Source organism: Bidens hawaiensis, unplaced genomic scaffold (genome assembly GCF_021521415.1).
Source record: "Bidens hawaiensis isolate Kalapana, Puna unplaced genomic scaffold, B.hawaiensis_p1.1 tig00024985_1, whole genome shotgun sequence".
NCBI lineage: Eukaryota > Viridiplantae > Streptophyta > Magnoliopsida > Asterales > Asteraceae > Bidens > Bidens hawaiensis.
Genome location: NW_027493964.1, coordinates 132,917 through 149,419, shown reverse-complemented (window position 1 = coordinate 149,419; position 16,503 = coordinate 132,917). Strand labels below are relative to the sequence as shown.

Here is a 16,503-nt window from a genome sequence, read left to right as displayed (position 1 = left end):
ATTGGCTTTAATTCCCGTCCTCGGGTTGGTGAGGCGGTTTGGGCTGATCTCGAGTAATGGGGCGGTTCTAAGTAGGCCGGTTTTGAATTATGAAAGTGGGTTAGATAATTAAATCAATTAAGGATAAATTAAATGAGTTGTATTTAATTTATAATAACTACCTTATATTAGTAGATAAACATGTGGGTTTATTTATTATTTAATTAGAAGTTCGATTTCATCTCTAATTGTACCGAGTCATGGTCTATATAACATAATCAAAATTGTGATTATGGTTAGTTTGTATTCAGTTTAGAGTTATATTTTTCCGGTTATAAGATTAAGAGTTATTCAATCAAAATTCATCATATGTGTTTACGTTTTGATGAGTTATATCAATTCGTCATTGATTGAATACAACTTTAAGTTCGGTTTGATCAAGTTACATTCCATTAATGCTTAGCTTGCTAAAATTTTAAAATAGAAGAAATTGACCCACCCAATGAAGTTAAAACCCAAATCAACATATAATTTGTTAGAAAATTGAGTTGTCATGAAACACGACCTTAAAATGAATGAAGCAACTCATACCAAACACGACAGGGACTTAAATTTGGTAAAAAGAAAATCAACATAAAGTTATTTAAGTCAACTTAAAAGCCTTTATTTTCATTCATCACGTTAGGTTGTATGCTTCTTTCACATTTAAGGGAGTTTAGTTATACACTATTATAGGATTGATAGTGTGATACCTATCCAATTTGTTTGTTTGGTTAATAGGCTGGCTAGGTACGAAAAAGAAAGAAAACCTCGCGGGTGAGCCCATGGAGTTGCAACGATATTGAAGGTCTAATACAATAAAATGTTGTGTTTTCATTAGCTGTGCTCAAGATATTTAAAATCAAACCGATTAACATGTAAAGCCTATTGGTTTTTAGGTTAACCAAATCGTTTTCTTATAGTTTCCTGTTAATTAGTAGAACGAGAAAAAAAATTGGTTTTAGAGTTTGATTAATGTTCTTATCTTAATAATGGCAATATTCTTAGCACACATGAACATATTAGAATATTCTAAAGAAGGAATGGACGATTGAGTATAATTGTAAACATTATTTAACATCCATGTGTAACAGTGACCACTACTGTCTTATTTATAGTAACAATACTCTCGGTTGGGCTTGAAAATTAACCATACAGTGTATTTGACTATTTGTTAACATTCACTTTAATCGGTGGACACCCGAATGGTTTTTTTTCCTTTTACTTGTAAATTTTATTATTATAAAACTTTTAGAAATAACAACTAAATTGTTCACCGTTCACCCCGCTAAATCATCGATCTCTGAACTTCTTATGCATCTCATTTTATATGCGATAGAATTTATCATCAAATGTACCAAGCTCTTTTATTTATTTATTTATTTATTTATTTACGAGAAAATTACTGTTTGCGTCCTTGTGGTTTTAAAGCGTAGGCACAACGAGTCCTCGAAATTTTTTTTGAACTGGTTGAGTCCTTGTGGTTTAAAAATGAATCACTTGAGTCCCTATGATTTCAGAAATGAACAATTTGAGTTCCTATGGTTTCAGTAAAATGAAAGTTTACCCTGAAAATTAAGTAACGGCAGGGACTCAAATGGTTCATTTTTGAAACCACAGGGACTCAACCAGTTCAAAAAAATTTTCGGGGACTCATTGTGCCTCAGCCTTAAAACCACAGGGACGCAAACAGTAATTTTCTCTTTATTTATTTATTTACTAGTTTTAGAGCCCGTGTCACACACGGGATAATTCAAATTATAAAATTATAAGTGAAAAAATAAATACATAGCGTATATGAAAAAAAAATGTATAACATCTATGCTTGTATCAATACAATGTGTACATAAACTTATCAAAATGATTTTTTAAATGAACTTAATAAAAAAAAGGCCCGTGCAAAAACGTACCCGAGAATGCTTCTTTCTATTGAAAAATTCATTCTCGGTACCATATATATATAATTGAAAGACTTTTGGTTATGAACCAATTTCGGAAATAAAGTTTCTCATACGATAATAGTTCTAACCACTCAGCCTAAACACAAAAGGAGCGTTACCTTTATTGATATATTTATCAATTTACCACCCATCAAAGGAAAGTAGAACATTAAATTGTAACAATGGATGCTCTTCAAAAGCTATGTTTTTCTGAGCTACACCATGAAAAAGATTTTGATAAGTTTCAGAGGGCTTCTCGACTTTGTCATAATGACAACATAAAAAATAACATGTTAACCCATTCAATTTTATGATTATTCATTTAAGCATAGTTTTGCATGACATGCTTCCTATACAACGTTCTGATCACCATTGAAGGAAAAATTAATGTTGACATAAATATTTCAAATTTGATAAAAGTTAGAAGCATTGATGGCATGGGGGTGGCATGTCGAAAGTGTTCGCAATCTTTTCTTATATTTTAATAGTTGAGGGAAAAATAGTCAGTTTGTCAAATCTCGAACCTTTTGATTATTTCAAAAAATGCCCTTAAAAATAAATTTGAAACCCGGATTATGTTTAAACTTCTAACTTTCATACTTTTGACATTTTAAAGTCAACACTTTGAACCCATAACAAATTTGACAATAAATCTATTTTGCAGTGTATATTAGTTTTGGAGGGAAAAAATTGTGAGAATTAACCAAAACATGACAAGTGTCCACATTTATTTTACTTTATTAGAATAGGTAGATTATTATTATTATTTTAGCGACCGAGTTTTCGTCCCACTGTGTGTTTCGCTAGAGAGTTATGCTCTTATGGCGGCACGTGTCAAGTGGTAGCCGACGGTATGGTTTTCCGGGGAAACGCCCAAGCCAAACTTTGAGCCAAAGTGGGTCCAACATAGTCTGGCTAGAGTAAGGCAACGGAGCTCTTCAAATTTGAAGAGCGCGATAGCCAAAAAAGTCAGTCTAAAAAAATAAGCAAAATGTACGAAACTCTCAAAACATTCTCTCTCGCGCTTCTCTCTTAATTCTAATATATTAATTAATATTCAGAATTATTAAAATTAGTTCTAGCCATAAAAAAAGTTAAACTTATTCAAACATCATAAATTTTCTCAAATTCATTTTGAACCTATACATATTTCTAATTTGATGTGCTAATAGGACACCAACCTATCTCTATGTTCACAACAAATTTGTTGGTATGTTCAGACTTCTTGCTATGGATGGTTTGTGGGGCTTTTTTGGGGATGGATATATGGTCCCGGGGGGGGGGGGGGGGGGGCTCATGATGACTGGCGACATTGGAAAGTTTGTGATGGGCCATGTGTTTTTTCTCTCTCTCCCTCTCTCTCAAGCACATACATGCATACATATATAAATATATATAACTAGGTTATAAACCCGTGTATTACACGGGTTTGAAAAATTAAATCTCATTCATTATCATATTATTAAATGATTCTGGTTCTTCAAATTGCAATAATCATATACAAAAAGACACATCAAAACTCTTGAAAAATCACAAGAGCTGAAAAATGTAAACAAACTGTTTCTAAGTATATTATTGTGTTAGTTTCAACATATCTTGTTAGTTAACTAACAGCTGCAAGAGTTTTTATCGGTAAGAAAATCCAAATGATTCAAGTTGAGGGTTTAATGATATTAAATTATTAACCATCCATAACCAATAAAAAAAATAAACATGTGTGGCTTACTTCAAGTCATTTTTTTTTCTAATTCAAGCCTTAGGTTATAAAATTAGAAGTAAGAGCAACTATATATTTGGTAATATCGGTAAAGAAAATGTAATACTAATAAAGTTATAGGCATTTTATCACAATTTTTTCGGTTTCAAACATGACATCTTACTAAACTTTAAATTTTAGATGATTTTGATACATTTTACTCAACTCCAACAACATACAAGAAACTAAACAGTTATAGTGAGTTTTATATTTGTATGTAAAAGTAAAAAAAAAGTGTAAAGAAAACATGTTCTGAACCAAAAGTAATATTTTTCTTAAAATGACTAGTTTGACCCTAACTTGTACCGACCAAACTGGTTCTTATGCGTTGCGCCAGCTGACACGACCCGTCCGTTTTGCCAGCTATAAGAGAACACAAGTAGCAAAATTGACCCGTTTAGTTAAAGGGTCGAATACAAGTTGAACTTACACGAAATGTTCCAAGACATATTAATAGTGGGTCTGTTTCAAGTGGTACTTGTTGTGACCCAATACGTAAATCAGAGTCAAAAAACTGTTGCAAGGGTTTTATTCACAACAAATAAGTATCTCATTGAAAACCAAACCATCATTCTGAGATTCTTGTATAGAAGATTGAACACAAACAAATCATAATAATAACCAACCAACTTAAAAGAAACATATTAGTATTTCGAACACCCTACTCTTGCATTTACAATGATTTTGTATTAAATCGGTTTGCAACACCCAAAATTACAACCATTTTGCTATCATTTATAATAGTCACGTATACTTTATGCCTTTATGGCATTAACTTACAAGATTTAAAATAAAAACAAAAAGAAAAAGAAAAAAAATGAGTGTTTTGTCTATAACAGACAACATTGTCATCACCACCAGTATACTCTTCAAAGAATATATGAATTTTACTTCATGAGTGTAAATGGATATAAACATATCATCAAGGAAACAAACTCATCATAACACCACTGCATTTTAGGGATCAAAACAACCCATTTTTTATATCAGTCTGGCCCAAAACTCTAGCTAATGCAAGTTTGTGACAACTAATAAGCATAATGGATTTCACTATCAATTAACACGTGACAAAAAATACACATAATTATTAGATATGAAAGAAAGAAAGAGTACTGATATGTACCATAATCAATCTACTATACCTTTTGAGTTCTGAATTATGTAACCTTAGCAAAAACTATCAATACATATAAAAAAGTTTATAATATAGAATTAATAGTAAAAAATAATCAAATGAGATGAACCATATTCGTATTTCTCAGAGTAAAGAAGAATCATGACACCTTCTAAGCATTTAAATCGGTCACTAATAAACTAAAAACATACAACACAAATTTACACACACTAAAATGAGTTTCAAAGTTTTACATACGTTCTTTTATTTCTATTTTTTTTACTTTATTTACTACTACAAAATTATAGATAAATCATTAATATGGAATGTTTAAAATATTTATTAATTGTTTTAATTAGATGAAATGGTGTTCAATGGCTCGGGGGGTCACGGTGGAAAGAGTAGTAGGAGATATAAAAGCTTTTAGTTTTCTTTGGGTAAAAACTAGGTTGGGTGCAGAAACTTTATCATGAGAGAATTGGTGTAGTTTCCAAGTGTAAATAGTTGTTTTGTAATAGTTGTGATGCTCACTGCTAGTGGTTTGGGTTGTGGACTAGCTACTTGCTAAACCTCAACTTGTTGTACCTGTTTGTTATTTAATATATGCTTTGGTTTGCCTTTAAAAAAAAGTTGTTTTAATTAGATTGTTATGACTTTCAAAGTTGAAAAATAATGATACCACTTGGCAAAAAAATGAAACAATTAGGTGTTATGTGACACAACAATGATTTTTGTTTATTATAATAATAGACATGGTAAAGGGGCATTAACCCATAGAGGGACGTTATGAAGAGGGGCGACAAGCCTACGTGATGATGACGTGACGGTGATGTGGTACTATGGAGGGCTTTAGCCCCTCCGTAGTGAACAGCCTAATTAAAAATTCTTGTAAACAACTAACATTTGGAAAGAATAAAAATAAAAATTGAAATATTTTACCATAACCTGCCAACCACTCCCAACCACCTATACCTAATATCATCCACCTAGTATTGGTTATGGCTAATTATCAATGCCATGTTTTTTAAATGCTAGCCTAATAATCTAATATAGTCATTTATAAACCGATAAAATCTTAAATCCAAATTGATATAAAACAGCCGGTTTGACGGTTCAGTTTTGACAGTTTAACAATTAGCAGTTCCAACTTCCAAGAACAATTTCCAACTTAAAACCATTCGAACTTAAAACCAACGTTGTAAACTGAACTTACTACCGATCTTTTATATTTATCTATTTTATTTACATGTATTATGTTAATAAACTACATTGTTTAAAAAGAGTTAATGCACAACATTTAGAGAAAAAACCTTGTTCAACTATCAAAACGAACCGTTTTGACCTGCCCAGCTGACCCAAAACCATGGTCAGCGGTTCAGATCAACTTTCATTAAAACCAGACCATAAACACCCTGTTACGTAAAGATGGTATACACACAAAAGCATAGATCTTTAGAACACACTTCTACACTACACATCGAACTTCACCTCAAAAAACATTCTCATTGGTTTGTACAAGACTCCTCATAAATATTCATACAATCCACTTCCATAAATAACATACATATACACACGACAAGACTTCACCAACCTTCCAACAAACACAACAAATCACAAATGAAACTACCTACACAAAGTCAAAATGCATAAGTAGCTTAACCGAACTGTACTTTTCGCCTTTTTGGCTGTACAACGGAACCGCTCGAATGCCTTTACGCAACTCTGAAATCGGTAGGCATGTTTGACCACCAAAGTCATCCTTTTCTGACATGTCATACTCGTGAACTTCAATTCGGAGGACAGCGAGTTCCGGGACAGTTAACGGGAATTCAAATTCTTCGTTCCATGCTGGGATCCAATTGTCCTCGATTGCTTTTGTTCTTTTCATTATTGTGTCAGCAGGTACTCCAGCAATTCCAACCTGCATTACAAAATGTTACATTTTTGTAGATCAAGACGAGTTGAGTTGACCCGAAAAACTGACGAGTAAAAGGTCAACATTTGACTGTTATTACATAAAGTGGCTTACCCTTGTGTAGAAATCTGGAGGCGAGTATGCATCAAAATGCGTGTGTGAGAAATCATAGTACCATCCTTCACCCATGTAAACGGTTACCTAAGAGGCAACAAGAAACACTTTAAATTGTGAAATTTAAACTCCACTAATTACGGTCATTTAACATAGAGGTGAATATCTGACACGACACAAACCTAACACGAAATTTACAAGTTTGGCGTTAGTAAAAGCGGGCTGAAGGCCCGAACCAGTTTAGCTGAACGGTCGTGTTCGTGTCAACCCAGCGAGTTCACAAGTTGACCCGTTTAACTACATATGTTCTGCTTTCTTAGATGTGTTTTTTGTCACAAAATTTAATAGGTTGGGTATTTTATGCCAATACTTGAACTTCAAAGAGAAATGACATGATATTTTTTTAATTAAAATGTAACTCTATATATATATCTTTGTAGTTTTTGTTGTAAAATTGTAATTTTATAGTATTAATTTGCAAAAAAGAAAAAAATCGGATTAAATGGGTTGTGCTCGTATCAAGCTGTAAATATCTGTGACGTGTTTTGGTTTATACGTTTGACACGATTTTTAGGTTCATGTGAAGTTGGAACCACGAACTCAACCCGTTTTAGCACCCCAAATTTAATATTGCCAATCTGTGTTTTGTAGTGAGAAATGTAAATACAAGAACCCACAAAGACGATGCATGCGCGATGGAGGAAAACGATATTATAAAACAATAGTGATAACTTGTAAAGCTAAGTAGTAAAATGATGATATTTACCTTGAGTGTCGTTTTGACAGGTAATGTAACTCTTGGATCAAAGATGGAATCTTTTTCCATCAAGATATCAGGTTTCCTAACATATCCACAACCACCATTGGCCTTAAACATTCCTTGCATCACCCAAAGTGATCTTCCATACCCCTGCAAATAACAGATTCCGTTAGAAGATTCCTTTTAACAAACCAAACTTTGAATTATTAGACATCTAACCTGCATATTAAATGCCACCATTTGAGCTCCATGCATCCACCCAATCAATGGGTTGTAGTTAGATGAATCGAACCGGATGCCCTTAGGATACACTCTCAGAATATTCCTCTGAGTGAACCTAGAGCAAGTTAACTCTTAGCATATATTATTTGTGAATAAAATAAAACATTTGTGAAATTAAGATATTAACTTGACAATTTGTGGGCCGTGAGTTTTTGCTGCTTTTTCAAGCTCTTGCTCACTTAAGCTAAGACGTCTGACTTTATCAGGGTCAACTCTAAGCCAATCATCTAAACCGCCCTTCCCTTTTCCAGCATGAATAGCAATTAAATTCCTGTATTCAGGGGCACAATGGTCATCTTGAAGATCCTCCTCTTCTTCCTCTTCTTCTTCCAAATCATCCTGCTGGACCTGCAAGGCAATAGTCAGATGTAGGGGCGTGCATAAAACTGAAAAAACCGAACTGAAATAACTGAACCCAAACAAAAACCAACGGTTTGCTTTTATGCCTTAGTAAAAACTGAACTTTCGGTTCGGTTTTGCATGTAATTAAAACCCAAAAAACCGATCCGTAACAGAAAAACCAAATCGGAATAACCGAACCCAAACAAAAACCAAGATACCAAGATTTTGGTTTTGTGTTTTTGTAAAAATCAAATATTCAATTCAGATTCGGTTTTACATGTAATTAAAAATGGAAAGACTGACCCGAACCAACTTATGGATTATCATTCTTTTAGTTTGAATTTTAAGTAATTTATAAGAATTTAAAAAATAGTTACCCAAATACTTTAGCCCAAATGTATAATAATCAATTACATATTAACAAACAAAAAGATTTCGGGCAAAATATTTTTCCCCAAAAGATTTCAAGACAAAATGGCAAAACTGAAACACCAAAAGCAAACCCAAAAACCAAAAAATAAATATATAAATAAATGAAACCTAAGAGTTTTCAAAATTCAAACAAAAATTTCAGCTTTTGGTTCGATTTTAGCCGAAAACGACCCAAACCAACCCATGCACACCCTTACTTGCAAGAAGATATTCAAATGTAGGGGTGCTCATGAAACAAAAAAAAAAAACTGATCCGTAATGGAAAAAAAACGAATCCAAACAAAAACCAACTGTTTGGTTTTATGTATTCATAAAAACCAAACTTTCTGTTGGGTTTCAGTTTTGCATGTAATTAAGGGGCAACTTCATAGAATAGTAACCAACTTTCAAAAGTGTTCCAATTAGGTCACTTAACTTTAAAAAGTGTTCCAATTAGGTCACTCAACTTTCGTGTTTGATTAAATTAAAAGTTTTAACATGTTTTTTTAGCCAATTTATTTTCTGTTTCACATAGGAAATCTTTTTATCTTTTTTTTGAAGTTGACGTTGAGTGGCGACGTGAATTTTATTTTTTATTTTTAAATTTTAATATAATTAACGTTTATTTAAAATTTTTAAATTTAACTACATATATTGCAAATTCCGACACCCACATCTTATCATCCATTTCTTTCTTGACGTACACAAAAATCAGTGAGACTTGATTTGAAGATTTAGTGACCCGATTTGGGGAAAATATGCATCAGTGACCTAATTGGAACACTTTTGAAAGTTGGTTACTATTCTATGAGATTTTCCCTGTAATTAAAACCGAAAATAACGAACCGAGTTTATGGATTTTGATTTTATTTATAGATTTTAAGTAACACATAAAAACTTAATAAATAGTTTGACCCAAATATTTTAGCGCAAATATATATTAATCAATTAATTATTAATTAACAAAAAAATTTAAGCCCATATTCATTATTTTGGGCCATTTCTTTTTTGCACAAATCGTAAAACCGAAAAAACGTAACCAAACTGTTTTTAAAATCTCAAAAACCAAATTTCTGGTTTTTGATTCGTTTGTGTTCAAAACCGACCCATGCACACCTCAGATGGCATGGGCCCACCTTGTATTCAACAAATTATGGTTGTAAAGTACCTGAAAATTAGCAGTACTCTTGGATTTGAAGTTGGGAATTTCACCGCCCCAAGCTTCTGATGAGTCATTCTCTTTCTGTGAACCGTTTCCACTTATCTTGCCTTCTTTTGCTTTAAGATACTCTTTAGGCGGTTTAGTAGATATAATAATCCTTCTTTTTAAAGATTCCGGTGACGGGAATTCCGCTAAAGTTTCTGCATTGGGAGCAAACAGCATGTCTCCAAAGGTTTCGGTAACCATCTACAATCCATCATGAATGAAAGAAATCAAATCAAGAAAGTGAATCTTTTACTCAATCCAAGTCATCAATAAGTTAGTTACTCACTTTAGCCACTTTAGCCTGAAGATCAGTAGTAAGGTGATCTTCAAGAGTAATAACTACAGGGTACTCAGATGCAACAAAGGCATGATTCTTGATAGACTTTAAACACTTGATTAGTTGAACTGGAGTGGTTAATGTTCTACATAACATGATCAAAAATTCATGAGAATTGATCGTCTGTTAATCAACTTTTTTTTTTGCAACAATATTGTTATTTACATACCTTCCATGAAGAACATGAACATCATCCTTGGTTGAGTTAGGCCATATATCCAACTCAATGACTCGAACACCTTTCTCCAATGCTTGAATTATGGGGACATCACTACAATCACTGCTCAGTTGATTCCCGGTAAGATAGGAATTGTGACCGGTGAATATGAAATAGTGAGACAATGGAAGATTCATATCATGATGAACCTGATACATACCAAAGATCATATTACATTCTTTCAGTTATTCTTTAATGGCAAGCAAGTACATGAGTTATTTACAAATGGTTTATGATGTGTAATGGGCTTATGGCTCATAACCATAACCATAATCTGAACAATCTATTTCATGTTAGGAGATATTAGTTTGGGTTTATGACAAACGAGCCAAACCTCTCATGAGCTACTTGAGATTGACTTGCAAAAAAGCTTGAATCGAGCTGAGCTTAAACGAGCTCGAGCCTAAAAATAAACCTGTAAACAAGCTCGAGCCCAAGCTTCACTTATCGAGCTCGAGAGCCCAAATGAGAATGTTAATTATATAACTTTTATTTAATATATATGTATTTAATAATTAATATTATGCATAAAATCATGATAAAAATAAGTAAATAATGTATACTACGTCATATATAAATTATAATTAAAAGAATATATAAACTAATTATAAATACATAAAAATAACTATAAACATATATAAATCCTCAACCTAATAAAAGAATAAATTTCCAGCCACAAGTTATTCTCAGGTGCCTTCTCATCCCTATTTTCCTCCTATAACCCATTTACCCATTTTAAGTAGCTTAAATTGGTAATAAACTCAATTTGGTAAATCACTAAATTGTGAAGTTAAATATTATGATTTTAAAATTAAAATAGTTTGACAGAAGTTACCAACATATAGCTTGTCAAAAATCTACATGGAGGAGTTTGATTTTGATGATAGTGGTTCTTCAACAATCAATGCAAAAATGCTAACTCTTTCGATAATCTCGCTTATAAAAAGGGTAAGGCATATGAAAAAATAGGATTTCTTGAAGTTGTGTCGATCATTGCAGTGAAATTATAATCTAAATATTGTCTTTGCCTTGCTTATAAATGAGCCAAATGCATTCATATTTATAAACTTGGTAGGCATCACATGTTTTGATCATACACAATATAAAATTTATTCAAACATTTGAAAAGTGTCTTAGTTAACAATTTGATTTTTCCTTTATTCAGTTATTCTACCCATACAACCTAGTTAATTAATAAATAATAAATAAGCCGAGCTCGAGTTTGAAAAATTACTCATGAACCACACACGAGCTCTAAAAATAGAGCTCAAAACGAGCCGACTTAGAGCTCAATCTAGCTGTAATTTAAAAGAGCCGAGCTCGAGACTAATTGAGCTCGGCACATTTACACCCTTGATTATAACTATCTTGAATTCCCCAAAATAAAAGGAAGCAGTAATTCACAGTTCACAATTTGTACATGTGAAATCATCAACTGTTTATAACTAATTTCGGTAAATTTGTAAATAGCAAAAGTGACGTCATGTCACACTTCCAATTGTGGAAACTTAAAGGTTTGACTTGAAAACCAATCAATTACCTTACGATCAAGGTCAATAGCAGGATTAGAATCCCCAAACAAGTACTTAAAGAACGTCTCGAGATTGAACCCCTTGCGATGGAAGATATGCGCAGTGCTATGCATAATCGCCTGAGCATCCTCCACGGTAGCATTCTCCTGCTTCTGAACATGAACCAGGAACCGGTGAAGGTGATCCACCGTCATGATCCCGTTCTCCGAGTACTGTTCGAACAATTCCTTGATCTGCGGCGGCGATTCGGTGGCGGCCAGCCGGAACCGACGCCGGAAACAGAAGCATACTTTGTAGGTCTGTTTGGACATCGCAGGTGAAAGAGTTTGAGAAGAAGATGAAGATGTGATTGCTGTAGGGATTGTTATTATTGAAGGTCGTTGAAAACAGCAGGACAGTTGAGGGGTCCAGCACGTGTTACTGCGGTGGTAGGGGCTTTAAAGTTTAAAGTTTATAAAGGGGTTTGACGATTACGGATTACGCATGAAACGTGATACTTGATTATTAGCGACATAATTATCATTCAATCAATCAATCAATCATACCCAGTAAAATCCCACCGACAGCAGAGCTATAGGTAGGGTCTGGGGAGGGTGGGATGTAGGCACACCGTACCTCTATCCAAAGGAATAAAGAGGTGGCTTCCAGAGAGACCATCGGCTCTAAGAACATGTGTATGAAGCAAAAAAAAGAAATCAAAGTTTAACAGTTATAAAAAAAACTACTACTAATTATAATAATATTAATAAAAAGGTCACAGTTTAACCGCAATATAAAAGCTAATAATAATAATAATAAAATATGTAAGGGAAATACCATTATGGTATGTGACCTAAATAAGTTAAGTCTAAGCCCTAAGGTATTCAATTCTCTCTAAAAATCCTTAACTTTAATTCTACTTCTCCACGAATTCCTATCCTCAACCATGTCCTCGGAGAGGTTTAGGTCTATCAAATCATGCCTAATCCTCTCATCCCAAGTCAATTTCGGTCGTCCTCTACCCCTCCTCCCCTCTATAGTAATGTTTTCTACGGATCTAACAGGATTCGTCGTCTGTCTTCTCTTTACATGTCCAAACCATCTCAATCTCCACTCTCTTATCTTGTCTGCTGTTTTCATTGAATTTGCTTATTATTACTTGTTATTGTTTATTTATTTTGTTAACCGCGTTTGAAACTGCCCTTAATATCGAGTGATTATCTCTTAGACGGGATGCAACATATTCATTTTTTCCGTCCATATTGATTTTGACCGGTGACGAAGTTTGGACAAAAACGCAGGGGTATATATGTTTTGTCCATGATTTTGACACTTCATGACTGACTCACCCAAAAATACCATCAACGAGGAAACCTCCCGGTGTGGGAAATGTTGGAGTTAATTCTTGAACCCGAGTTATGGGTCAGGAAGATGGGGACGACTCGAGCTATCTAGAGATGGCAATATGAATGGGTTGGGTTGGATTTAGGTGATGGGTTAGAATGGGTTTGGGTCAGGATGGGTACGGGTCAGGATGGATTTTTAAAATAGAGGGTTAGGATGGGTATGAGTCAAGATGGGTAAAGTTAATCCATCTTGACCCAAATAAATATTAAAATGCAAAGGGTTTTAAAAACCCCTCAAAAAAATATTATTCAAAAAATTTAATGAAAAATTAATAACTCAAAATATAAATTCAAAACGCAAAAACTAAAATAACTAAAATGTCTCTCCCGTCGTCATCGTTCATAAAAAAAAAACTCGGTTTCGTCTCGGTTCATTTTTGCTTTTTTTTTCGTTTCGGTATCTATTCGGTTTCAATGTTTTCGGTTTTTGTTCGGTTTCGATTTCTCTGTTTTATTCGGTTTAGAATGGGTATTGGTTAAGATGGGTAAATTTAACCCATTTTGAACTAAGTAAAGGTTAAAATACAAAGGGTTTCAAAAACCCCTAAAAAAATATTCAAAAAAATTAATAAAAAAATAATAACTCAAAATATAAATCGAAAACGCAAAAAGTAAAATAACTAAAATGTTTCCCCCGTCTTCCTCGTTCATTAAAAAAAACAAACTCAATTTTGTCTCGGTTAAGGTTCGGTTTTTTCAATTTTTTTATTTGCTTCGGTTTTGCTTTTTTTTCATTTCGGTCGATTTCGGTATACGTTCGGTTTCAATGATTTCGGTTTTGATTTCTCGGTTTCTATTGGTTCCGTGGGTTTTTGTTTGAAATGAAATTGGATAAATCTTGTTTTAGTCCATTATAAACCATTCTAATCTATAACCAAAAGTCACTAGCATTTTCTTAATCCATCCCGACCTTCTTGCAAAATTATTTTGATCCATCTCAATTTTAAAAGTTATCCAAATTGACACAAAACAACCCATTTGGGTTTGTTTTGCCACCCTTAGTTCGATCTCATTAATCTACCCATCTACCTTATTATTAAAACAACATATTCTTTCCACATGTCATTCAACCAGACCCTCTATATATAGATGCCAAGTGTATAACTTTCCATTTTTATAATTTCCATTTAATGAATGGTAAAATAAAAAATATGTTGTTGGTGGGAATTGAACTCAATACCTTAATTTTAAAATGTTTGTTGCTTCCCAACTCAACTAGGATGAAATGATGCTAACCTTTTCTTTTTCTTAATTGATATAGATTCACAACCATTCATTTTGATTTATTTTAAAATACAAATACAAAATATTCTTGCTAATCTATATATTTTAGAAAAAAATTATTTATATATTATATATCCATAAGGTATGTTATTATGTATATTATTAAATTTAACTTTTTGTTTACTTTTTAACCTCCCGTGTATTACACGGGCTATATCCTAGTTAATTAATTATTGCAAGTAGAGATAATTATCTATCTTGTTTATTTAATAGAGAAAGGAATTTTATTTAATCTATATCCATACTATATGTAATGCAACTATTGCATAAAGTACAATCACTAATTCAAACAATTTTGAAAATCTATGGGTAATATAGTCTTTGCTCACTATGACGATGTTCGGTTAGTTTGCAAAAATACTTACAATAACGGTCCCTAAACTTAACGGTAAGTTTTGTTAACTCACGCATTTACCCCCTATTTTCTAAACCAATCACCCCACAAAGTTTTAAATACCATATATTTTTTACATGTTAATATCTTTTTTTAAAAAAATTACACCATAAAAACGAGTATTTTATTCTCTTTAATTTGAGTATGATATTGCTATAATTTTAAAATTTAAAAATTAGCATGTTACGTGACAACCATTTAGGACCACAAATGGTCAGGTGGGCTTGGGTCATGTGTCAAACCGAGTTACATGTTTACCGGCAATGGCCACACGTCCAACGCCGCATTACACACACATTATATAATTGGGCTACGTGCGTACTGTTGTGGGGTCATTTTACGCGTTCGATGTCGTGTTTGCGTGTGTACCTTGCTGCATCGTGCGGGCAACTAGCTAGTAGATAAATAAATAGGAGTTTGTGTTCGTTTCTAATTGTAATTAAGTCTCTATATAAATTCAAAAAATTCATGTTAGGGTTATGAAGGATAGATCAAATTTTGAGTTACTTTTTTGATTAATAAAATTGATTACTTGTGTCAAATATTCTTCATGTTCAATTAATCGATTGCCAATTCACCCCGTCACCCTTAAGTCATGTTTAAACTTAAGACCTTAAAAATCACACGTCTTAAACCATCACTCCATACTGTTAAACTGGAAGACCAACCACATTTACTAGCTGTTATTAGTAGATGCTATTTAGTTTTGAAGTACCAATACGAGTTATATGTTTTTGACTAGATTTATAAATGAAGTTTTTCAGGGGCGACATAAGCAGTGTTTTTGTACTTGGTTGTTAGTTCAAAAGTAAAGGAAATAAAATAGGTGTTTTATTATTTATTTATTTATTTTTTGTTGCATTCATTGATAAAGAAAACGTTAAAAGCCAAAAAAGAAAAAAAAAAGCCGTCCGATTCTAATAACTTTAATTTAAATCCAACACTAGGTTTCTATTGTTCTAGATTTGTACGTTCATTGTGTATTATGTTAAGGTCGTTGTTTATTATGTATTTACCATTGTATTTTATGTTTCATATCATTGTGTAATATGTATTTAGTTTTTCGTAAGAAGTCCGTCTAGGGTTGGTTATTTATTATTGCTTATCAAATCAATTAAATATAATAAATTGTCTTTGATTTCCGCGCTGTAAGGTAGGATTTCGTATAAAGGAACTAAATCATAATTAATTAGGTGATCGTAAGGGAACTTGATTTTTAATATTGGTGTGCGTTAAAATTTATTAGAAACCCATAGGTGTCTTCTTGAAAAGGGTCAGGGTCCTATTCGGGGTTTCTTTTAACTGTCTATTTTACGATCCTAGTCCATAACTAAATATTTCCCCGGTTAATTCATAACTGTAATTTAGGGGATTCTAGCCTAGGTAGTTTTCTCATCATCATCTTATTTTCATAACAAACTTTGCTTTCGTTTAAATTACTTGTTTTCTTAATTAGTTTTTAATTATAGTATTAAATTAGTATTTTAATTAAAAA

At 32.7% G+C, this 16,503-nt stretch overlaps 1 protein-coding gene across 1 annotated transcript; it reads right to left on the bottom strand.

Annotated features, from left to right (window-relative positions):
• Nucleotides 1–6,372: 6,372 nt before the first annotated feature.
• Nucleotides 6,373–12,271, bottom strand: LOC143570442 (phosphoinositide phospholipase C 2-like). The gene is made up of 9 exons (XM_077056094.1): nucleotides 11,954–12,271; nucleotides 10,366–10,562; nucleotides 10,146–10,281; nucleotides 9,821–10,060; nucleotides 8,027–8,247; nucleotides 7,837–7,954; nucleotides 7,624–7,767; nucleotides 6,858–6,944; nucleotides 6,373–6,749 (listed from the first exon to the last, which is right to left on the bottom strand). Exons 1-9 carry the CDS (start codon nucleotides 12,254–12,256, stop codon nucleotides 6,456–6,458), a joined length of 1,740 nt encoding a protein of 579 aa, XP_076912209.1. The 5' UTR covers nucleotides 12,257–12,271; the 3' UTR covers nucleotides 6,373–6,455.
• Nucleotides 12,272–16,503: the final 4,232 nt, after the last annotated feature.